This window comes from Abramis brama (assembly GCF_963993115.1).
Source record: "Abramis brama genome assembly, chromosome: 1".
Lineage (NCBI taxonomy): Eukaryota > Metazoa > Chordata > Actinopteri > Cypriniformes > Leuciscidae > Abramis > Abramis brama.
Genome location: NC_139963.1, coordinates 19,834,977 through 19,861,002, shown reverse-complemented (window position 1 = coordinate 19,861,002; position 26,026 = coordinate 19,834,977). Strand labels below are relative to the sequence as shown.

The 26,026-nt window shown below is 36.9% G+C and overlaps 1 protein-coding gene across 4 annotated transcripts in view; it reads left to right on the top strand.

Annotated features, from left to right (window-relative positions):
* Positions 1-97: 97 nt before the first annotated feature.
* arhgap17b (Rho GTPase activating protein 17b) overlaps positions 98-26,026 on the top strand; it is a 35,988-nt gene continuing 10,059 nt past the window's right edge. For all 4 annotated transcript variants that reach the window (XM_084132169.1, XM_084132170.1, XM_084132167.1 and 1 more), the window contains exons 1-16: positions 98-420; positions 6,662-6,701; positions 14,002-14,106; positions 14,185-14,261; positions 14,745-14,856; positions 14,937-15,013; positions 16,175-16,292; positions 16,373-16,441; positions 16,844-16,925; positions 18,790-18,917; positions 19,529-19,640; positions 19,967-20,048; positions 20,679-20,759; positions 20,848-20,961; positions 21,085-21,176; positions 24,310-24,445. In XM_084132169.1, coding sequence (XP_083988295.1) covers positions 368-420; positions 6,662-6,701; positions 14,002-14,106; positions 14,185-14,261; positions 14,745-14,856; positions 14,937-15,013; positions 16,175-16,292; positions 16,373-16,441; positions 16,844-16,925; positions 18,790-18,917; positions 19,529-19,640; positions 19,967-20,048; positions 20,679-20,759; positions 20,848-20,961; positions 21,085-21,176; positions 24,310-24,445 — 1,478 coding nt within the window. In that variant the 5' untranslated portion in view covers positions 98-367. The remainder of the gene's footprint in view (positions 421-6,661; positions 6,702-14,001; positions 14,107-14,184; positions 14,262-14,744; positions 14,857-14,936; positions 15,014-16,174; positions 16,293-16,372; positions 16,442-16,843; positions 16,926-18,789; positions 18,918-19,528; positions 19,641-19,966; positions 20,049-20,678; positions 20,760-20,847; positions 20,962-21,084; positions 21,177-24,309; positions 24,446-26,026) is intronic.

Below are 26,026 nucleotides of genomic sequence, written 5' to 3'. Positions count from 1 at the left end.
TAATCTTAGTCTATAACATGATTATCATTCGGTTATTTGAACCAGAGTTTTAACCATCCAGTTTAATCAGACTCCTTCAGTCAAGGTGTCATGTGTCACTGTGCTCCACAATAGGGAAGTGACCTGCACTTCCTATTTCCTCAGTGTTACTGCAGCCCACTGACTAAACCAGAAATTGAGAGGATGAGAAACGAAAGGAACACGCTTGACGCACGGTTTATAAATGAATACGAGCAGTAAATGACACAAACTCTCAACTTCGGATCCAGTTGAGCGCGCGCAATGGGAGCGTCGCGCGTGCGGGCGTCAGTTTGAAATAAACAGCGACATAAAAGTTTTATATGTTGGTGGATGAAGAAGAATCAAGATGAAGAAGCAGTTCAACCGCATGAAACAGCTCGCCAACCAGACTGTTGGGAGGTTAGTGTGTTATATATGGATTATTTTGAATATTTCTACTCTGATTCGTGTTAAAAATGCACACTAAAGTTGGGAGTGTCACTGTATGCGCGTGCACAGAGCAAAAGGAAGGTCTGATGTGGTCAAAGTTATAAACTACACATGCTGTTTGGTCATACATTTTATTTTCCATTGATTTGACAGTTTGACGTTATGTGTAGAAGTTTGGATTGTCAAGTACAGTAGCCTACATTGCAGAACTGAGATTGAGACATTTTGGGCTTCTGTATTTTAAGGGCATATCTCTATTGTGAGTTGTGACCATCAAACATCTATTTGACTGAAATAATACATGCAAATATATGAATTGTATAAATGTAAATAAATTAACTTCATATAGGTGGTTGGATAATTCTGTATACCCCTGTAGCAGTTATTAAGGGACATTTTATTAGGCTAAGGTAGCTACTATAAATTAGTACTGTGATTTTGCTCATTCAGCAATTGGGATGCACCATTATTGAAAAGCTTGAAGATAATTATTTTCATTCTATGGACAAATATAAAAATACTAAGCTATTTTGTCGCTCGCTTTATTCCTTTTCTTTGTCAATTTCAAAATAATGTTATGCTTAAGTGAATTAAGGCATCACAACAATGTACAGTATAAAATATGGATTTAAAATGAGTAGATAATTAGAAAGTCGCTCTTAAAGTCACCATGAAATTAAAATTGACTGTTGTTTATTTATGGAATAGCAGTATTTATTATAAATGATTTATCCGTGCATGCCATTATTTATTTTTTTATTAATATGCCCTCATAACCTTTAGTCAAAATAACTTCCCCTCCCTCCATCTCTCCTCCTCTGATGTGTTTACTGGCACAAGGGCGGGATCAACCTGTCACTCACGCAAAATCAACCAATAGCAAACCACAAACATCCAATCAATTCCCCATGGACAAAATCAAGCCCCGCCCTACATTTGTTCTTGTTTGCGAAGCCGTTCGATATGCTTCACAATAGGGAACTTCCATTTCATGCCGACTTTACATTAACATTTTTTTTATTTTTTATCTAATATCAAAAAGTAGTTGGAAATGAGTGCTCTTAATCAAATTAAATATAATTAAATATCAGCTGATAACCATATTAGCCTTTCCACTGTTGGGTCAAACCATTGTCTTTGCTTAACCGCTCCGTGCCGATCCGGTCCAGCCAGTCCGGATATGGTTTAATTTTCCACTGTGGGACTGACAACGGAGCTCTTTCGAATGTAATACAAATGTCCTTGTCTTAGTACCACAAGAGTTTACCGACGATATGAGTTGTAAGTTTTGACCGCGCTATAGATGACGATTAGATATTTATTTTAATTTTATTATTAATTTGTGTTTACATCACTCAAATAGTGAGCTTGGCCAGGTATGGAGTAACTGGCACCCAGGCAACAGGCAAGTGACCAATCCTGGGCTGCGACATCACTACACGCATTGTACCAGCACTGTTCGCCAACCGTGCAGAGAATAGAGAGCCTAAGTCCCTCCCCTCCGCTTCCGGCTCATGGGACCTTATTTCAGAAAAAATATGTATGGTAGTCAATGGCGAGAGACAACTTATCTTTTTATTCCGTCTGAACTGTGCCCTGAATTACACATATGATGTTTGTCAATTTAAAAGATAATTACGAAAGTCAAGAAAGTCGCAGTTTGTCATAAAACAGAAGAGTAACATTTAGTTTTATGTGAAAATCGCTCAATGAACTACATCTCTCGTCTCGCACTATATGTACGTCACAAGATCCGTTGCTCGTATGTGTGCAGTCTGGAACAAAACACTCAGGCATGACGGCGTAACGTTACGATTATAACGTAAGACTATAGAAACAGACAGACGTTAGCTTCAGTAAAGTTAGCTTCATTCATTGAGAGAAAAGGTATGACGTCACACGTGCGCCTTTTGGGTTTGTAGTCTCTGTAATTACGCATTTTCACAGTCTTATACCTCAACAGTTTTACAACTGCGACTTTCTTGACTTTAAAATGTATCTTTTAAATTGACAAACATCATATGTGTAATTCAGGGCACAATTCAAACGAGATCAAAATATTTGTTGTCTCTCGCCATTGACTACCATACAGTATTTTTCCGAAATAAGGTCCCATGGTGGTCAACCGGAAGGGGAGGGACTTAGGCTCTCTATTCAGGGCCGAGAACGGTTGATAATCCTGCCGCGCTCAACCAAGCTCAAGTGGAAACGTAACTGGAACCGTTCTTAGAACTGTTCAGCCTGACGGTGGAAAAGCAGCTATTGATAACCAATGTTTTATATATATTGTGCATCCCTAGCAATAATAAATAATTAAATATAAGAGTTTTACATTTTTATGTTGAAAGTAGTTGCCAGGGCATTTTGATGAGATTCCTAAGGGTTTCTGCTATGTGTTGCTACATGGTTACTTAACTATTGCTTGCCTTTTTACCGCATACAGAAGCATTCTGTTGATCTCTGCAGAAATCACGAAACAAGCTCACTCAGAAACTCCAAGAGGAACTTTGAGTTGGCTTGACTGGTTTCCCTGCAGAGATCTTTCAAGGGCCTGTCAGAGAATGACCGAAGTTGCCTTCCCTTGCATATTTACTTGTACAGGGGTGAAAGGGTTACGTTAGGTCAAAATATCTTAGAGGCTTTTCATTATGAGCTTTTTTTTTTGCATAAACATTGACATTTCCATATTGTTTTTGCCAATACATTGTTTTTACAATGTCTTTATTTAGATTCACTCTTCATCTCAGAGTTAAACATCCCAGGCAGCTGGTAGATTCATCACTCGCTTGTCACAATCTATCAGAGCGTCTGATGCAGAATGCAGATCCGGGGTAATCCAGAGTCGGAGGTATAATAGTCGGGCCAGCTTTCATGGCGGCTTTCCAGGCCAGAGAGACGCCACGTTTCGATACAGTCGGTTAGGTTAAGGCTCCAGTTAGTTTGGCCTCTGCTGCAAAGAATACACTGTCAGAGATTTTACAATGCTTGAAATGCATTGGAATTGCTCCGTTTTCTGTGATTTATATAAAGTTTCCGATATTTATTTTAACTCTGATAACTTTTAGTCATTGTTATAGTTGGAGATATCCTGCGTCTTTAGTGAGACTTGAGCACAAAGTGATTTTTACTGAAGTTTTAAACTGTGGTGCGTAACTTGCAAAATGCAAAGATCTAGTTGTACATGTAATTGATTTTGTATCAGAAATGGCATAAAAATACACAACTGCATCCTAAACATTGTACTCTGAAAAACAAAAACAAATGTTGGTGCCGACAGCAAGGCTCTACTCATCAAAACTGTCCATTTAGCTACAGGATACTTTTAAACATGCTGATGAACATTGAATTTCTTTCTTTTCCTGAAACCAAAACCAGATGTTCAATGAGTTGGTCGGATGAAAATCATGGCAAGAGTCACTCTGTCTAAAGCTTTATTATATGTCATTGAACAGTCATTTAAAGTTTTCTGGTCTTTAATAATGTTCTCAAACCATTATACCATATTCATGGATGGTTATTACGTGGATGAATATGCATATGATATGCATAGTAATAGGCGTTGTAAGCTCCATATAATGGTTATTTAGGGGAGGAGATGCATGTGCGCACAATCTTCCGCTGACTGGGATTTATAAAGGGAATTCAGCACAGGAATCCTACGCACAGTTTTATAAATGAGACCCCTGGAGATTCTAGTGCAAGCGGTTTTTAGTTTTGTTGGGTGACCAAATACCAACTAACAGAGATTTTAATCTTTTTAATTAAGCGTATTGCTTATTAAACCTCTTGTTTTGTTGGGCCAAAAGCTGCAACGGTCTGTTAGGGATAATGTAGAGCATTTCAGCTCCAGTGCAGTTGATCAGATGCTGTATATTTACATTTAAGGTTTCAGATTCTGCTTCAATATGATCACAGAATAGAATACATTACTTATTATGATTCAGTTCGCCTTGTACAAATCAGATTACTTAGAGATATTTACAGACTTCCAAGATCTGTTCCTTAAAGGACATTTTGATGGGGTAAAGCTTAGATCTTCATAGATCTTTATAATAATAGTGTCTAAAGATGTTAGTTGGGTGCCGGTCTGCTGTATTGTCAACTGTGAATGTGTGTGAAATGTTAGCTGTGGTATTTCTGGAGGTTGATGCCCAACCCGATATGCATTGGCCGAACACAAGATCAATGCTAATTCAGTATTGATGGAAATCTAAAAATTCTCTCCCGCATAATGTGAGGTCATTCTCAGCCTGTGTAACGGGATCTTGGGGATATTTTCTCTTGTTACATGACCAGTTTTGTGGCTTTTATCTAAGTTTTCTGTGCTGAATGTGGTTTGCTCTCTTTTAGAAATAAAATGGTGTCTGTGACATTTAATATTGATCTATTGAACCAAAAAAATCACCATGGTGCCCTTGAGAAAGGTCCTTATACCATGATGGATCGTTTGTGTGTCAGTTGGTGCCATCACATGAAAGTTGTAGACATAAATAACAGTTGCGCTGGTTGTGTGGTGTTAAAGATTCTATGCTATAAAAAAGATTAATGTTTGGTTTTTACTCTAGTTCTGACTGATCTTCACTGCTGGCTCAGCAGTTTTAGCACATGGGAAAAAACACTCAGTTTCTGAAGCAATACTATCTGCTCCTAGTTTTTGAAGGCTAGCCATATGTACACCTTATTAACAGACAATTATTAATATTAATAGTATTATAATTCAAGAAAGGAATCTAAAACAAAAACTTTTACTTGTTGGAATCAAAACAACTTTAACTGAAATAAAATAAAATATTTAAAATATATATTTTATATCAGCTAGTTGACAAGACAACATTTCCCATTTTCATTTAGTTTAACTTGATGTACTAAAAAACTAAACTGAAGTAAAAAATTTGTACAAACTATAAAAAATATATAAAAATGACAAAAAAACAACAAAATTATTAAAACTTTAACTGAAGTTAAAATGCAAAATATAAGCATAAAATATAGTTCAAAATATTAACAAAAACTATAATATTATCTCAGTGAAAGTCAAATAAACTGATAATAATAAAATGCTTATTATTATTTAAATTAACTTGTGAGAAGCCAAAATGCAAAAATCGTATCTTATAATATAATAGACATTATCTTTTTTTTCTTTTTTTTTCTTGTTTGAAGCATAAACCTCAAAAAAATGTTTGAGCAAAAAACAAATTTTTGATGGGATGCTATTTCTCAAGTAAGGTTTTCTTATATTTCGATATTTTTCCTGGAATTAAAGATTAAAGGCCTGTTCACCTCAAGAACGATAACTATAACAATATTCGCGTCCACATGAGCAGACAATATTGTTCTGTTTATTATTAGGGCGCGCTGCAGTTTTGTAATTTGCCGCTTTAAACGCTCTTCTTTAAAGCAGGATGGATTCTGATTGGCTGTCAGTGTTTTTATCGTTCCTCAGCTGGAGACAATCGTTCTGAAAGGGATTCCATCGATATAGTTTCTCTGTACTTACAATTATAGTTGTGATCTCTGCTATTCTTTTAAATTTAGAATGATTTTTAGATCTATATCTCTCGTTATCGTCCTTGGTGTGAACAAGCCGTAAGACTTTTTTTCAGTGTAACGGGCATTTTCTTTTTTAGCTGTCTTCAAAATAACACGCATAACTGTTACACATAACTTTATATAAATAAATGGAAATGCTATCACAGATCATGCCATGTGAACGTTCAGATTGTACAATGTCAAACGTGGCATAATGTGTAATGGATATATGGTCTCTGGTCAAAGGGAGTTCCTACTCATTATTTATGAAGCTCCGCCCTCTTCTGCTGACAAGAGTGTGTGAACCCTCAGAAGCCCCGCCCCCTTCACTGCTGTTGCCTTAACAAACAATGTGGAATGCAGAAAGCAGGAAGTGGATTTTTTTTTTTTTCATGTGAAGTGTGCCAAATCAACCGTTTGTTGACACAGTTGGAAAAATAAATGATTTTCCATTTAGAATATTGAACTGCAATGGGGGTTTTGGATAATTTGTGTTTTTACATGTGGAGTGAAGGCCTCGAGGCTTATTCTTGTTTTGATTTTTTGGTTTGGCATCTTTTTATAGTGATACTAACTGGCTTAACCTGCTTTCACAGTCAAGCTGAAGAACTTAAAAAAACATTGCTCGTTATGTAGTCTGTCCTTATAACCAAACACTTTTTCCTTTTTTTGTCCACAGAGCAGAGAAGACAGAAGTACTGAGTGACGACCTTCTTATGGTGACTATTTTCTCCCTCCATGACTTTATCACAACCATGAAAGACTGGACAAATCATCTAGCATTCCAGTGTGATTTTACCATTATTTGTATTTCATTATTTCATTTTATTAATATTTTAAATTAGCTTTTATTTTTACATTTTCAGCTTCCATTTTAATTCCAAATACATTTTTAGTAATTATGTTACGTGCATTTGCCACTATTTAGTTGTTGTTTTTTAAATGTCACTTTTTAAGATTAATTTATTTTAATACAATTTTTAGTTTTAGTTGGTAATTCAGTCAGAAAACATTTTTAAATGTCATTTAATGTTTCATCTAACAAATACATTGTATTTCAGCTTTATTTCAATTAACAAAAAAGTTTTTAATAGTTTTTAGTTAACAATAATAATCCTGGAAGTGACTACATTATTACTTTGGCCAAATGTAGACACTAAGCATTACTTTAGAAAGTAATAATTTGGGTATCATGTTTTATTTTATGGCTCTCTTGAATACCTGATTCTGATTGGTCAATCAAATATTGGCCGGTCAAATATTTTCGTATTCTACTGTATATAATGGTGTATATATAATTAACCATTGTCTCTAGCACATGTCATTTGATGTCTCTCATGTTACTCCACAGACTTTTTTCTCACATATAATCTCAAATTAATATTTATGTATTGGTATTTTAATATTTATGTCCATTTATTCGGTGAGTAGTTGTGCAATAAGCAGGATAATGTACAGCCAACCAGTCATTTATGGCAAAACAAATGCTCTTGGAGTGAAACAAGACTATATATTGTGATATAGACCAACTGACTGCACATAATCCCTTACATATCTTCTGTATGTATTCATATGATATCAATATTGAACATATATGAATGAATATTAAGACAGATATTGTGCTCTAGCATGACATAAACTCTTATTCAGTGTTAATGGGGGGATTCCTTGGTGTGTGTCTTTTGCTTTCAGTAATAGAAATACTATCCGAGTTGAACTTTGATCCTTAACATTCATCATCTTCTTTCCCACAATCTCTCGTCCTTCACACTCCTCCCACTCCTTTTTTTTCCTGGCATCTTGAAGATAACAGAAAAGCAACTGACTGTCTGAGACTAATTGATCTTATTTAGGCATTTCTAACGTCACAAGGGCCATGTTTGCACGAGTATGCACGCAGCTACGGCTGTTATGAACAAAAAGTAACCTGAAATAGCTCGAAAAGCACCAAGCGTTGGCAGCTTTGTGATAGCGTATGTAGATGCTGGTCGTTATGATTTTAATTTCAATATACTGCATGACAGCCATAATCCTCCAAAGCAAACACTCACTCTAAAAACAAAACAAATCAGTCTAATCTGTCACTACCTCATTGTTGAAAAAGCCTCTCATGTTCAGACATGTCTGTGCACAACTGAAATGGAAATCATTGAGACTCGACGGACTCTCGCCAGAGCTTTATATGCTGCTCCTTCACCTTCATTCATGCATTCCATGTCCAAGGGTCAAAGTTTAACTGCCTGGTTGCTCTAAGTCTTGCAGGAGGGAAAAGGAACATGATAATGGGCCATAAACTCCCTCTTGAAATGACTCAGACGGAGTGGTTTGGAATGTTTCCTGGGTTTTGAAGGTCTGCCAGATTAAAAGGCAGTGGTGTTGGCAGACGGCCCGTTAGAGCTGGTTTCCCCGGTCGTGGTTGGGGTTCTTGAGATCCAGCGTTGGGGAGTAACACTGCGAACTGCTCTGTATTTTTCAGTTGCTGGTTTCAAAACAAAAATGAGCTGCTTTTTTCAACCAAAGTTAGCAGTGTAGCTTCACTAAACGCTGTTTTTATGACACATTGTATTGCATAAACAGCTCTACAACGGATAGTACTAAAGCAATAATCATACACTCTCCTAAAATATATTTTCTCTCTTATATAGTATTGGAATGTCCCTTTTCATTTTAGTTTGGATGATTCATGCAAATGAACTGGTCAAAAAAATATTCATAGATTAATTCCATTACGTCTCTGCTTTGCATTTTATGTCTTGTTTTGTAGCAGAATTTTTTAAAAGTCCCCTTTACATGTTTATATGTTTGTTTATGGGGTCTACTATTAGAAAAAGTTTACATCATTTAATGTTCAAAAAACGTATTATTTTTCTTATAATTTACATTGTTGCAGCACCTGTTTTCACCCTTTGACTGAACGCTCAGTTTTAGTTTCGATTTCTTTAAAACCCGCCTTCCGACAAGTGCAGTCTGTTCTGATTGGTCGGCCAGCCCCAGTCTGTTCTGATTGGTCGGCCAGCCCCAGTCTGTTCTGATTGGTCGGCCAGCCCCAGTCTGTTCTGATTGGTCAGCCAGCCCCAGTCTGTTGTGATTGGTCTGCCGCTTAGAGCGTGTCGGAAATGTAACACCCCTTACCATAACCTGCGAGTATCATCTTTGGAAGCTTCCTGAGGCGCTGTGAAACACTATAACTACGCTAAATATGGTGTCAGTTTTGTCGTATGAGTCCGAGTCCGATAATGACAGTCAGGAAGAACAAGCTCATAAATCCAGAACCACCTTCGCAAGCACAACATTGTAATGTAAAAAAGCATAATGGGTTCTCTTTAAAATACTGTTTTTTAGTATGCAGTTTCACACTATGCAGTTTCCATTTTTTTTTCTCAGCGCCCCCTAGAGTCTCTGTGGAGTACTTGTATTTAACGTTACTTTGCTATCGGGATGATTCGCCCTACTACGAGTTCATTTACCATCAAAATGATTTCGAAGCTGTTATATTAAGGTACAAATCTTGCATAGTGTGCCTTTAAGTCTAAAGTGTCATCCATTATTGCAAAAAATAAGAGATCATTTATATCTGATTAAATATCATCTATTATGTATGTTAGTGATAGGCCTATACATTGTCCCCTTAAATGGCTTCAATGTGGTCATTAGTAGGTTGCAGTGTATCCGACTACTCATTTAACAGAATAGCTTGACTGTAGTTTAAATTATGAGCAGCTTGACTAACGGCCGTTTCAAAGTCTTTGAGGTCTTGAGTCACTCTCAGTTCATGTGTTTCGACCCCTGCTGGATGAGTTGCGGCCACAGGTCGGCGTGGCCTCGTCATCATTTCCTGTTTGTCTCGTTTGCTTTGCTTGGAACTGTGGGGCTCTGATCCGAACATCTGTACTGCAGCTCTTTTCCTCTTAGTTCTTCCCTTTTCCTCATTCCATGTACAAACCTGTATCTGAACACTGATAACTGGTTGATGGAAAATGAGTGGAATGTTACATTTAATATGCAATTTTTAGCAGAAACCATTTTTAAGATGTATGTGTTTGTGTGTGTGTGTGTGTGTGTATGCCAAGACTGTTTATTTGATCAAAAATACAGAACAAACTTTAATATTGTAAAATATTATTACAATTTACTATTAAATAACGGTTTTCCATTGTAATATATTAAGATGTAATTTATTCCTGACTGTGATGGTAAAGCTGAATTTTCAGCATCATTACTCCAGTCTTCAGTGTCACATGATCCTTCAGAAATCATTTTAACATTTCTTATTATTACCGATTTTAAAAATGGCCATGCTGCTTAATATTTAAATATTGGTTGAAACAGATAATTTTTTTAAATTCTAAGTATTAAGTTTTACTGACCCCCAAAGTTTTTACCTATATATGTGTGTGTGTGTGTGTGTGTGTGTGTGTGTGTGTTTATATATATATATATATATATATATATATATATATATATGTATATGTATATATATATATATATATATATATGTATATATATATATATATATATTATTAAATTGAGAATTTTTTTTTCGAACATATTAAGAATAGTTAATGCAATAGGTATCATATATTTTACAGCATTTATTTCTCTAGGTTGTTCTCATAAATAAACTAACATTTAATTTAACTGAGTAGGCTATTTAATTGAATGCATTCTGAATAAACAATAATTAAAAACGATTAACAATAGAATATGCTAGCGTATAATAGTGTGTGATGAGGTAGAGATTAGCTAATGTTAACTTGTAGAACCTTATTGTAAAGTGTTACCAGATCGTTGTTGTTTTCTTTGTTCTGCACTGTTGCAAGTGGCCTTTACAAACTGACGTGATTGTGAAAACAGCTTTAATTCGTTGCCCATGTTTGCAGCATAACATGATTCCTTTAGCGAATGAGACGCTAAAACAACACAGGCAGTGTGTGCAAAATAAACGGTGCGATTCTAGGTCTAAATGAAGGTTGCATATATCGGTTCTTTTCTATGCAGAGAGATTCTGAATCGGGTGTCTTTGTGGTGAGCTTTTATAGAAATGAGTTTGAGTTGCAAACAGAAGCAGCATGACTGAGATGCTGAAAGGAGCAGTCATCTCACACGAAGGGTTTCAGTTCCACCCCGACTGTCTGAAGTTATTTAAGGGACTGTCAGACACACTTTGACGATTCGCCTCTTATACACGTGAGAATGAGAGAAAAGAGAAAGTCTCTGCAAGAAAACACTCAGCCAGTTTGGCAGCTTTCTGTTCCCGAAAACAGAGAAGAGAAGAGAGATGTCTCTGCAAGAGGGAGGGGAAGTTGCTTTGATTAAAGATTGTGAGGACACAAATAAAAAAGAAAGAAAGAATGATGTGCATGGATAAATCACATAATAAATACTGCAATTTCCATAAAATATTCCAATTTCCGTTTTGATTGTATGGTGAATTTAAAGGTGTTGGTTAAAATGGTTAACCAACCATTTTTTTGTATTGTTTTTTTAGTATTGTTCAAAGTATTGTTTTTTTCCAAACAGGTTTCCCCAAAACTTTCCCCAAAACAGACTTATGCCGTTGGTTGAGCTGACATTACTGTATCGGGCTGATAGGGATGATCAGATATTTTAATAGTGGCACAGTTTTTCAAATTTACAGGAAATTCAACCCACAACTGGCTGACTTATAGTTGTCTCTTATAGTTAAGATTTAAGAATACACATCACCTCTGCACACAGAGCTCAGGGTTTGAGGAAGAAAAGAACCAGATCAGATAGAGAGTAGGAGGTGTGAACTGTAAATACATTTGACAGAGTTTTTCTCATAGTGAAAGATGTAGGTAAACAGCCAGCTAGTCTCTAAGCTCCAGCCATTTGTATGTGCTAAAGTGCACACTTTGCTGGCACAGTGCAGACATTTTTCTTGCCTGGTTCCTCATGTTCACTGTAACTTTAATTCTTTAACCATATTGTCCTCTTAAAAAGCTTTTCCAGTCCAGGCTCCGCTGCAGCCACTGTTTATGACTGCGGGTCAAAAACATAAACTGATGGCCAACTCAATGAAGAAACAACTAGAAAGCACATGACCATACTTTTCATAACAGATGCACAAAAGATTTTTGTTAAGTGCCCCTATTATGCTATTTTTTAAGTTTCTAATTGGTCTGCTACAATAGGTTTACATGCATCAAAGGTCAAAAACACTTAGATTTTTCATTATATACATTGCGGCATCATCTCTTTTCTCACAGTGTCTGAAATGGTTTGATAAAGGATTTAGTATCTCTAATCCCCTCTGTCCCAAGAGCCGACTCTGCTCTGATTGGTCAGATCTGTTGCACAGTCTGTTGTGATTGGTCTACTCTGCTCTGATTGGTCAGATGACCCAGTCTGTTGTGATTGGTCTACTCTGCTCTGATTGGTCAGATGGTCCAGTCTGTTGTGATTGGTCTACCCTGCTCTGATTGGTCAGATGACCCAGTCTGTTGTGATTGGTCTACTCTGCTCTGATTGGTCAGATGATCCAGTCTGTTGTGATTGGTCTACTCTGCTCTGATTGGTCAGATCTGTTTCCCAGTCTGTTGTGATTGGTCTACTCTGCTCTGATTGGTCAGATCTGTTTCCCAGTCTGTTGTGATTGGTCTACTCTGCTCTGATTGGTCAGATGACCCAGTCTGTTGTGATTGGTCTGCTCTGCTCTGCTCTGATTGGTCAGATGACCCAGTCTGTTGTGATTGGTCTACTCTGCTCTGATTGGTCAGATCTGTTTCCCAGTCTGTTGTGATTGGTCTACCCTGCTCTGATTGGTCAGATGACCCAGTCTGTTGTGATTGGTCTACTCTGCTCTGATTGGTCAGATGGTCCAGTCTGTTGTGATTGGTCTACCCTGCTCTGATTGGTCAGATGACCCAGTCTGTTGTGATTGGTCTACTCTGCTCTGATTGGTCAGATCTGTTGTGATTGGTCTACTGCTTACAGCACGTGCTGGAAACGAAATGCCGATTACCATATCTGAATTTCAATTGAGGATCTTCCTCAGCACTTGATACATAGTGATATGAACAGTGACAATGGTTTTGGTTTTATTATGTAAGTTTGAGCACGAGTCCTCATCCTTTGGAAGTGCAGCATAGTGGACTTGCTTTTGAACAAATCAGCGTCTTCTCAACATGTCGACGACACAAACCAAACTCTTTCAGGCCTCAGCTACAACTACAGTGTTTGAGGGTCAAAGTAGGCATTGTTTGTGGGCAGCCAATGAAGACCATATGGCTGTCATTGTCTATTTTTTTTTTTTTTTTTTTACAAAACTACATACAGTAGGTTCAAGCAGAAACTGAGACTGGAATGACTGACGACTCATTTCAGGTAGTTCAGATTCGGTTCTTTCTTTTGGGAGATAATAACAGTGCAGTTTGATCTGTGAAACTTTGGAGACCTTTTACATTCACAAACAGCTTCAGTATATTACACAACTACATGAAAGGTAATATCTGAAAAAGCATAACGGGGCACTTAAAAATAATTAATGCTTGTATTCAACAAGGGTGCATGAAATCAATTAAATGTGATACTAAAGACATATATAATATTACTAAAGATTCCGTTCTTTCTATTAATCGAATCCTGAGGAAAATATTAAGCAGAACAACAGCTTTCAAAATTGATAATAGTCAGAAATGTTTCTTGAGCATCAAATCCTCATATTAGAATGATTTCTGAAGGATCATGTGAAGACTGGCGTAATGATGCTGAAAATTCAGCTCTGACATCACCGCTTTGCCAGAATCTCAGTCCAGATGAAATGACTGAACAGGCTTTTTGCACATTTATAAGAACAGGAAACTGAAGGGTGGTGGTGTACAAGACCCACAATACTTTGCAAAGACTCAAGTGGTAAGCATTACAGGAAATGCAGAACAGGTGTGCATGTAACCATGATAATGGAACATTGTTGAATGGAACTTTTGATGATGGGACTGGGAACTACTGAAGTCCCAATACATTTTTAATTTGAATCAAATGTGTGCATTAATACAGATTGAGCGGCGCCTGGAAAATATGCGATTGGTCTCCCATAATGCCCACAAGAAGATGACCATGTGTCTGCAGGGTAACGTGGGCACAGATGTGGAGAAGAGACATGTAAGTAACAGCTGCTTTTATATTTTCAAATGCCTCCATAGTACACACTTCTGAATTGTTTTGTTTTTTTCCTCTTAGAAAAAGCTTCCTCTTACAGCCCTTTCACAATCCATGGTGGATGGAGGGAATCAGCTCGGAGACGAGTCTTTTATCGGGTGAGTTTATGAACTCTTGGACTGACAAAACCATCCGCCTGATCTGTGATTCATACTCATAATGAGAAAACTTTGAATGTGACCAAACATCCCTGAGTCATCTGTTTTTTCAGGCAGGCGGTTCATTTATGGTCATGATCTGTGAAAATACAGAGTGGAAGCATCATGATTATCCAACAATATTTGTTATCCCAGTAAAATGCATAATAGTCGGGTGTAAAATGCTAAATTATTATTGTTCATGATGGAAAATGTGACCTCATGCTGCTTTACTATGATTGGTTCATACTGTTTTTAGCAAGAGTAAACTATTTTTGAATTATGCTAGATTTGTTTGATATTATTTTAAGGAATGTCTTACAACCAATGTATTTTTCCCCGGGGAGAGATAATATTTTTGTCCATATCACCCAGCCCTATTATTTAGCATCGGTTAATCCAAGCGACCAGGCAGCATGATGTTAAGCATGTTTGTGTCTACAGGAAGATGATGGAAGTCTGTGGAGAAGCCGAAAACAAACTAGCCTTTGAGCAGAGCCAACATGAAGTTCAGCTGGAGAGAGATATTCTAGACCCTCTCAACCAGCTAGCAGAGGTACGTAACACCAAAGACCTGCAAATAACCTGATTTTTAAACAGGCAATGTAGGTTATATCTCTATGTTTGTGCTTGAAGGTGGATATTCCTAACATCCTGAAGCAGAGGAAACATTTAGCCAAGCTTGTGTTGGATTTTGATTCTGCGAAAGCCAGGTGTGTATATATACTACTGTTCAAAAGTTTGGGTTCAGTTTTTTTTTTTTTTTTTTTTCGGAAAGAAATGAACACCTTTATTCAGCAAGGATGCATTAAATTGATCAAAAGTGACAGTAAAGACATGTATAATGGTATAAAATATTTCTATTTCAAAAAAATGCTGTTCTTTCTTTTAATTTTCTATTTATCAAAGAGTCATGAAAAATTGTAACAAAAAATAATATTAAGCATTGATATTGATTATAATAAGTTTACGTATATTAAGAATATTAAGCACTGATGTTGATAATAGTGCAACTGTCGGGTTCTGGCAGTAATAAGGAAATTTTGAACGATAACTTATAAAAGCAGAGAGCTACGAGGTTGTTGATCGATGGTATTTGCTTCTGTTGAAGCCGCCAGCCTGCATTATGTCAACTTTCATTATTTCAACAGTTTTAATCGTGTTTAACAGCGGAGTTCATGGTGAAAAACTACATCACCCATGATGCTGTACAGAAAATTACTCCAATCAGAGAGCCTTTTTATCAGATTTTCAAATATGTTTTAGCTTCAAATCAAAGTTTGTTGTGTTGTAAATCACCTCGTAGCTGATTGGCTTGGTTCATGGCTTATAATGCTTTAATGAAGACTTTTTAAAAATCTAAATGAATGGAAAAAATACTTCCAGAACCAACGCCACAGAAAAGGGGGATGGGCGCTAATGCAAATTTCTGCAAAAAATGCCAGAACAAATGTCACTGTAGTAAAAAACAAATCTTGAGCATCAAATCATCATATTAGAATGATTTTCTGAAGGATCATGTGACACTGAAGACTGGAGTAATGATGCTAAAAATACAGCTTTGATCACAGGAATAAATTACATTTTAAAATATATTAGAATAGAAAACAGTTATTTTAAATTGTAATAATATTACTAGTAATATTATTATTATTAGTTTTTATCAAATAAATGCAGCCTTGGTGAGCAAAAGACTCCTTTGAATAACATTTAAAAAAAACGACCCCAAACTTTTGAATGGTTGTGTAAATGAATGAAACTATAACCACACCAGCGTCTGCTGATTATCTTCCGGTGCTTTGAGACATTTGATGAAATTGCAATGCAAATTGCTTGGAATAATAGAGAAAACACTTTAAACTCCTGTAATACAGGTATCACCAGGCCTCAAAGGCATTTCCGTCAGCTGCAAATACTCAAGCAATGGCTGCCAAAATTGACACACTTAAGGAGGAGATGGATGAAGCTCAGAACAAAATGGAAATATGCAAGGTATGAGTCCGATTTTATTGAGGTTTCTGGGTGACCTTAGGTAGCACATTGAACCTAGTCTGATCTTGTTTTGTCTTTAGGATCAACTAGCAGCTGAAATGTACAACTTTTACTCCAAGGAAGGAGAATATGCGCGCTATTATGTGTTGGTAAGTCATTTCTATGAGCTTTACGGGAGCTTGAACCACACAAGAAAAATGATGTCTGATAAAGGTCGATTTTATACAGGAATAATAAATTTGACTTGCAAATTTATCAGTTGGAAACTGGCCAAAGTTCAGTGGTATCAAATACTTTAGATTAAAAAAGACATCGAGAGGCGTTTCAAAGATGGCCGCCGACTGAAATGACTTGCCTGAAAGGGTTTTTTGTGTTATTCATAGATCTTCTTACTGTATGCTAGTAGTTAGCATGTCTAACCAGTGGAGTCAATTTAACTGTACAATATTTGACAGTATATAGCCAGTTAGTAGATTAAAGGTCATTTAGTCACAAACTTTACTTCTCTCAAAACAAAAATAGAAAAGTGAGGCTTGTTTTTGTCTTGACAGTTGTTAGAAGCTCAAGCTGAATACCACAGAAGAGCCTTGGCGTCCATCGAGGGCGTCCTGCCCACCATACAGTCACAGCAAGGTGTGATATTTACTCTTCACTTCCTGGACAGAGCATCGGCTGGATAAATGTTTCATATGAATCACTCACAGCACTTATGAAATCATGGCCTTATTAAAGGGTTAGTTCACCCATAAATAAAAATTCTGTCATTAATTATTCACCCTCATGTCGTTCCAAACGCGTAAGACTTTCGTTCATCTTCAGAACGCAAATTAAGTCTGCTTCTGTCAAATTCTATCTCTCCATTGACAGCCTACGCAGCTACCAATTTCAAGCCTCAGAAAGGTTGTAAAGACATCATGGAATTAATCCATGTGACTGCTTTGTTTGCACAAAAAAACATAATTTACTACTTAATTTACAAAATATTAATATCCAACGTGCGTTCACAAGAGCACCATCACGCATGCTTGTTGTGTTGACACGAGAGCAGACGTGAACGTGCGTTGGGTGAACTAACCCTTTAAAAACAATTAAACACAGAGTGTATTATGGAGTGATGTGTGTGCTGAAACAGTCAACAGTTATCTGATCTCCATTATGTTCAAACTGTCACAACTTATAAACTAAAAGGGTGAATCTCACAAAATCTGTCAAAAACATGTTCGCTAGTGCATATTTCACCCAAAAATAAGTAAAAAAGAAGGAACAAAGACATTTTTTTTGCATTGTGACATTATTGTCACAATAATATTAAGCACATTTTCCCCTCCAAATCGTATTAGTGTAATGCAAAATAACCTCAGTAAAATAAAAAAGGCAGTAAAATATATATATAAAGAATGCTTAAAGGTAGGGTATGGGATTTGCAAAACGGCCGGCAGATTTTGAAAATACACAACTCAAATGGTCCTACCTTCTTTTCTCCAACGCTGGCCCTGACTCCACCCATTCATGTGGAGGGAGGGGGATGGGGGAGGGGGGTATGGTACGACCGTTTGATTGACGAACTTACTGTCCAATGATTCTAGGTGGTCTTGGAAATGATTGGCTGGAGTTTTTCGAGTCCTGCCCATTCCACAGATAATTAAATTGCTTAATTTTCATTTCAGTGCTTCCAACTCAGTGGCTGTAAGTGGGTTAGGAATAGGATTTCAAGTGATTTTGAAAAAATTGACAAAAAAGAGAATCACATACCCCACCTTTAAAATTATGCATAATATATAATTATATTGTAAATTAATATTAATTTATTATATTGTCAATTTATTAGTATATATAGTTTTCATATCACAGTAATTGAATAAAAGCTTGATTTTATTTATTTTCAATATAGAATATGTCTGAGTCATATTCACTCTAATATAGCCTATATTGCCTAAATAAAGTAAGCTTTTTTGCATTTGTGACATTTTTTTTCATGACAATTTCCCCCCAAATTCTTATTGTCATTTGTTTAGACATTTTACTTTTGATTAAAATTTTTTTTTAGTTGTCATTTTTCAAAATGATTATTGTCATTACAGTATATATTCTCATAATGGAAAATAATCTGCTTTAACTGCACTGGCAGTACTTTGTTGAAATACTGTATATTTAATTTATAATTAGAATTATTAATATATTTTTCACATTACAATAATGAGATTAAAATTCAGACAGACAGATAGACAGATAGATAGATAGATAGATAGATTTGACCCAGACATGTTCTTGACTGGTTTTATGATATGCACCCAACGATCTGGCTAGTGATCAAGATATGAATCATTATTTCTCTTTCAAAGCTTCCTGTTGGCCGTCACTGTACTGTATCCTGTTTCACTCGGCAAATCATCCTGTCTAACAGAATCAGTGTTACACACACACACCTGGTGATGATTCTTAAATGTATCCTGCCATAACTCAAATCATTCTCACTCTGTCTCGTGATCTGGCATAGATAAATGGATAGAGAAGCCAGCGTTTGGCACAGCTCTGGAGGAACATCTGAAGCGCACTAGCAGAGAGATCGCTCTGCCCATAGAGGCCTGCGTCATGATGCTGCTTGAGACCGGCATGCAGGAAGAGGTATCTCACACTGTCAAACAACACATGGGGACCGACAGATCAGATGACATGATGGGGAAGTTGATGCACATCACTGCATACACAGTGGCAGAGAGTGGTCATTTTCAGGGAAGGGCTCAATCTTTCTGCCTTTCAAATATTTAGCAAAGGGCACTTTATACAGAACCAGTTTTAAAAGGATGAATGACATTTATTTGACATGCATTTAAAAAAAATAAAGTTGCACAGTTGTCAGAATACAAATGAAGGAGGGTTGCAAGTTAACATTTTATGAGTTTATAAATATCAAGCCTTCCTTTTTTCTCTGATAGACCAAAGACAGATAGACAGGCAGATAGATCGAGAGACACAGTTAGAGAGAAAGAGAGAGAGAGAGATAGCGAGAGATGGCAGTATATCCGTGTTACAGACGTCTATTTGTTCACTTCTCCTTCTTGGCCAAACCCAGACTAAAAATAGCAGTGAAAGGAGACAATCGTTTCCCTGCGAAACCATCACTGACCCATCCGAAAAATGTGTTTTCAGTCATTTTCACACACAAGCAAATCAGTTTATATTTTACTGCTCACTGCAAAGGTCTTGTGCGTTTACAACATCTGCTTTTGTGCCAGGGTTTGTTCCGTATCGCTGCTGGAGCCTCTAAACTGAAGAAGTTAAAGGCGGCACTGGACTGTTCCACTTCCCAACTGGAGGAGTTTTACTCCGACCCTCACGCTGTCGCTGGTACATGCCGTTTTTCATAAATTGAGTTGTTGAGGTACCGCTAGCTACAGAGCTAAAATGTCATTTCTGCATTTAGAAGGACTTCCCAAAATGAAAACAAGACTTGATTTGTTTTATTTTAAACCATGCTTGGTTGTGTAGCTGATTATAAAAACAGGATATTGGCACTGAGCTATTTTGAAAGCTGAAACTTTTCATTTCTGCCACCAGTGTTAAGAGTACCACAACTAGAGCCATATTTGTTACTCTTTACAAGTCATGTTCAAACACAATCGAGGGCTTGCAAATGCATTTGATGTTGGGTTTCTTTTCTCATGATTATTTAGGAGCCCTCAAATCTTACCTGAGGGAGCTGCCTGAACCTCTGATGACCTACCAGCTGTATGAAGAGTGGATTCAAGCCTCAAAGTAAAGCACATTCACATACACCAATGTCCATGACTTCAGACGAAAATATAGGGTTTTTAAGTGAATCTCTCCCAGTTTTTGAAATCCCATTCTTTGAATGCACCAATATTCCAAGTGTGGTGTCCACTAACCTAACAGAAGTCCTCAGGCAGCATTCAACATTCATAAATATCATAAATAGGTGACATGATATTATCATTTATGTTCGTACCTCAGAAAATGAGGTAGAGGAGGGCGTCAAGTAGGGTAGAGAGTTGACGTCAGCAGCCATAAGCTCATGCGTTCGATTTGTCCTTTCAACTGGAAGACGATTGCTTTGCAACTGGATCTGGATTGTAAAGTGGAATTAGCTGGAAGTGTCTCGATGCTTCAAATGATTGACATCAAAGCTTTTCAAAGGGTGTCAGGCTTGAAATATGCCCAAATGAATGTGCCCAGTTCTTGTGAAAGTCAATTCTAACTCTAAATCCTAAATAAAACGTCTATGAAAAATTACACCCATGCTAATGTGATGCTGATTAAACAGTATGGGAATTTTAGAGTATTAGAAATGATATTGATGAAGGTGTTTCAGATTTGAAACTTAGTTTTTATTGTGTATATTCTCTCTTGTTTTTCTCTCGTCTGCAGTATTTCTGACTCTGATAAGAGGCTTCAGGCGCTGTGGGTGGTGTGTGACATGTTACCAAAGCCCAACAAAAACAATTTTAGGTCTGCTTATCACTACATAGAACTAGCTTTTAGCATTGACCTTTAACAAACTATTATGATGGTAACATGCTAATACATGTCTGTGAAGGTACCTGGTGAAGTTTCTTGCCAAGCTTGCTCTGGAAAGCGACGTCAACAAAATGACTGCGAGCAACATCTCCATCGTACTGGGCCCCAATTTGCTGTGGGCCAAAATGGAGGGGTGAGATTCGCACGCAATGCTTTCCCAAATTGCATTGTTTATATACAATTGTTAGGATTACATGACCTTTTTGATGCTTCTTGTGGAGCAGCTTGACATGTTACAGTTTTTTTCTTCTCCTAGAAGCCTCTCTGAAATGGCAGCCACTACTTCCGTCCATGTCGTGTCAATAATAGAACTGATGATCAACCATTCAAGCTGGTTCTTTCCAGAAGGTAAGACTACCATTGACTGTAGCTCTGCTCCAAAACTAGTGAGTGTCTAGATCAGTGGTTCTCAACCAGGGGGGGTCGGGGGCCACTAGGGGGCCCCTACACAGTTCCAAGGGGGCCTCAAGGTGGCTTAAAATTATTTAGCTATTTTTAATAGTTAATAGTTTAATGGGGGGGGGGGTTCTACATTTTTCTAATTTTGTCTTAGACTATGGGGGCCTAGGAGTCAGAAAGGTTGAGAACTGCTAGATTTTTATCAGTTATTGAACTGACTTCAGCTGATTTTTATATAGAATTTAATTAAATTTGATGAATTAAGTTTGTGTCAGTGATTGTTAATGTCATGTTTATTATTGTGAAGCTGCTTTGAAGCAATCTGTATTGTATAAAGAGCTAAATAAATAAAGGTGACTTGACTTGACTTGACTTGACTAGATAGGCAGGCGCCTTACAAGACAACATCCTAACTGAGATGCAGCCTCATAAGAAACACACTTCAGACTTGACTAATGCTCACAGTTGTTTCCGGTATATGCTGCATTCCATTCCTGCCTTTTCCAGCTCGGAAATTTCAAACCAGGAATTTCCAGCTTCCTACTTGAAACCTAAAGTGAAACTTAAAGTTGGATTTTCAACTTGGAAATTTTCTAACCCGACTGTAAATTATTATGTAAATGATCATATACCTGTAAAACAAATTCAGCGAAGTAAAATTTTGCAGCAATGGTTTAATATGAGCATTGATCTCACATGCATGATCTAGCATGTGTCTAAACTAATGACTTGATGAGTTCATAAATATTACATTTAATTAAAACTATTTTATTAATACTTTTCAAAACTGAATGAAACATATCGATAATCAACCAATGCTTCACCACTTCATTCTCTTCATCTTGGATAGAAGGAAGATCATGATTTTTGATGAGATTATTATTATAGTATTCATTCATATTTTGAATCAACTTTTAGTTTTATACATTTACATTTATGCATTTAGCAGATGCTTTTATCCAAAGCAACTTACAAAAGATGAAGAAAAGCAATTTGTAAAATAGCCAATATTTGTAATATACAATACCAGGTTTATCAGATAATTTTTTATTCGTTTTTTTAAATACAGTGAGGAAAATAAGTATTTGAACACCCTGCTATTTTGCAAGTTCTCCCACTTGGAAATCATGGAGGGGTCTGAAATTGTCATCGTAGGTGCATGTCCACTGTGAGAGACATAATCTAAAAAAAAAATAAATCCAGAAATCACAATGTATGATTTTTTAACTGTTTATTTGTATGATACAGCTGCAAATAAGTATTTGAACACCTGAGAAAATCAATGTTAATATTTGATACAGTAGCCTTTGTTTGCAATTACAGAGGTCAAACGTTTCCTGTAGTTTTTCACCAGGTTTGCACACACTGCAGGAGGGATTTTGGCCCACTCCTCCACACAGATCTTCTCTAGATCAGTCAGGTTTCTGGGCTGTCGCTGAGAAACACGGAGTTTGAGCTCCCTCCAAAGATTCTCTATTGGGTTTATTTCTGGAGACTGGCTAGGCCACGCCAGAACCTTGATATGCTTCTTACAGAGCCACTCCTTGGTTATCCTGGCTGTGTGCTTCGGGTCATTGTCATGTTATAGCTGGAAGACCCAGCCTCGACCCATCTTCAATGCTCTAACTGAGGGAAAGAGGTTGTTCCCCAAAATCTCGCAATACATGGCCCCGGTCATCCTCTCTTTAATACAGTGCAGTCGCCTTGTCCCATGTGCAGAAAAACACCCCCAAAGCATGATGCTACCACCCCATGCTTCACAGTAGGGATGGTGTTCTTGGGATGGTACTCATCATTCTTCTTCCTCCAAACACGTTTAGTGGAATTATGACCAAAAAGTTCTATTTTGGTCTCATTTGACCACATGACTTTCTCCCATGACTCCTCTGGATCATCCAAATGGTCATGGGCAAACTTAAGACAGGCCTTGACATGTGCTGGTTTAAGCAGGGGAACCTTCCGTGCCATGCATGATTTCAAACCATGACGTCTTAGTGTATTACCAACAGTAACCTTGGAAACGGTGGTCCCAGCTCTTTTCAGGTCATTGACCAGCTCCTCCCGTGTAGTTCTGGGCTGATTTCTCACCTTTCTTAGGATCATTGAGACCCCACGAGGTGAGATCTTGCATGGAGCCCCAGTCCGAGGGAGATTGACAGTCATGTTTAGCTTCTTCCATTTTCTAATGATTGCTCCAACAGTGGACCTTTTTTCACCAAGCTGCTTGGCAATTTCCCCGTAGCCCTTTCCAGCCTTGTGGAGGTATACAATTTTGTCTCTAGTGTCTTTGGACAGCTCTTTGGTCTTGGCCATGTTAGTAGTTGGATTCTTACTGATTGTATGGCGTGGACAGCTGTCTTTATGCAGCTAACGACCTCAAACAGGTGCATCTAATTTAGGATAATAAATGGAGTGGGTGGAGGTGGACATTTTAAAGGCAGACTAACAGGTCTTTGAGGGTCAGAATTCTAGCTGATACACAGGTGTTCAAATACTTATTTGCAGCTGTATCATACAAATAAATAGTTAAAAAATCATATATTGTGATTTCTGGATTTTTTTTTTTAGATTATGACTCTCACAGTGGACATGCACCTACGATGACAATTTCAGACCCCTCCATGATTTCCAAGTGGGAGAACTTGCAAAATAGCAGGGTGTTCAAATACTTATTTTCCTCACTGTATTTAATATATTTTTAGTTTTAGCATTTTCAGTACTTCAGCTTAAACTTACTTCATTACATTTCTAATTTCCATTCAAGTTTTTAAGTTTAAATTGTTCATCTAATATTTTATTTTTTGTCTGCTACATTATTTAAATTACCAAAAATGTTTTAGTTTGTAGTTCCAGTTAGCTATAACAACGCATTATCCATAAAACCTTCAAGCAATACTGCTTCAGATTGGGTCAAAACAAGGCAGCATATTTTCCCCGGCTAATTTTGGCCTAAAATGTCTAAAAATGTTGCCAAAATAGGCAGCTCACTAGGGTTTGGAACTGAGCTTGTCCTCTTTAAGAAGTCCTTACTTGCACTCAGTCATGGCTGTTTATTCATAGCCTTTGCTCCTTTGCTCTTCAGATGTGGACTTCAACGTTTCAGGCATGTTTTCCATGCCTGGGTGCCCGGGTACCCCTGACTCCGAAGCCGGATCCATAGACAGAAGACGCCCAGGCAGCCAGAGCTCGTTCGACTCTGACACTCCCCGCAAAGACAGGTACAAGTCTTACCCTCGCGTTTACAGACATGACTCCAGCTCCACAGTAGTGTCCGCGTCATATGTAGTGGCCAGTGAGTCCGTCACAGTCCAAGCAGAGCTGGGGGCTGTTTAGACCTGTTCATTTCAAATGACACATGCAACTTTTTCTGTGTTTTTTCTTCATTTTTTGGTTTTGCTTTGCTTTTTTGTTTTGTTTTTGTTTTTTTTGTCAACCGTTGCTTATTGTATGCTTTCTGAAATAAATAAAATGTATGCTCATAGCTATGTATAAACGCATTATTGATATATTTCATGATCATGAACTTGGTGCCAAAGTCAGAGAAAAAAAAAGTTACGTTTTTGATGTGGTTTCCAAAACACTAATTCAGCATCTGTCGGAATAAAAGGTTATTATTTGTATTTCAGTAATTCCAATTTTAGTTATCCAGTGAGCGTATGAGCAGCAAGGGTTCAGACCCGCTCTTATAAGCTTGGTATGTTCAGAATGAGTCAAACAGCTCCTGTCTTGTCCCGCAGAAAAATTCTGAGCTTGAAAATGTGAATGTTCTTGTGCTTCAGGCACAGGACAGTCCTTTCAGGGGAATGTCACAGCCTCTCTAAAAGAGATTTGACTGCTTCATTAATAAACTAAATTAATGTCAGTGTTATTTAAGGATTATTTATATACTAATATAGCACTTCATATCTTGAATTTAGCTTTCCTGTTTTACTTAGTTTAATTTTTAGTCATTTTGCTATGCGCTTTTGTCATTTTTATTGTTTTGTTTATTAAATTTCAGCTTTATTTCAATTTTTTTTTTTTTTATTGTTCTAGTTAACAATAACAAAATTGATTAATGCTTCATTAATGAGTGACTGCTTCATTTTTGCACTATGGTATAAATCTTAGCATGCAAACAAATTAAGCTAGGTTTTGAAATTAAATTTCACGGAAAAATACTTAAATGTGTCAAAGTTTGTGTCATTTACTAACGTAAATATACCTTATTTATTCAGTTTTTTGTAACACTTTACAATAAGCTTCATTAGTTAATGTATTTACTAACATGACCTAACAATGAGCAATACATTTGTTACAGTATTTATTAATCTTTGTTAATGTTTAGTTAATAAAAATATATCTGTTAATTGTTTTCTCATGTTAGTTCACAGTGCATTAACTAATGTTAACAAATACAACCTTTGATTTTAATGACGTATTAGTAAATGTTGAAATTAATATTAACTAAGATTAATAAATGCTGGTTCATTCTTAGTTCATGTTAACTTAGGTAGTTAACTAATGAACCTTGTAAAGGGTTACACTTACCCAGTTTTTTATTTTATTTAAGGATACAACATTCCATTGCATAGTGTGTATTGTACTATATATTGGCTGTTTTTGCTCTGTCAACAAAAGTAGTTCCACATGAAGTCAACCATTGTGGGTCTCCGGGCAACACAAAGTAGTGGCGATCCTTAATGAATCCCCGTTTTTGAACGAATTGGTTGAGTGAATGATTCAAATGACCTAGTCATAAAGACTTGTTTTGTTCCTAAATGAATCCATGTTTTTTGAATAAATTGGTTGAGTGAATG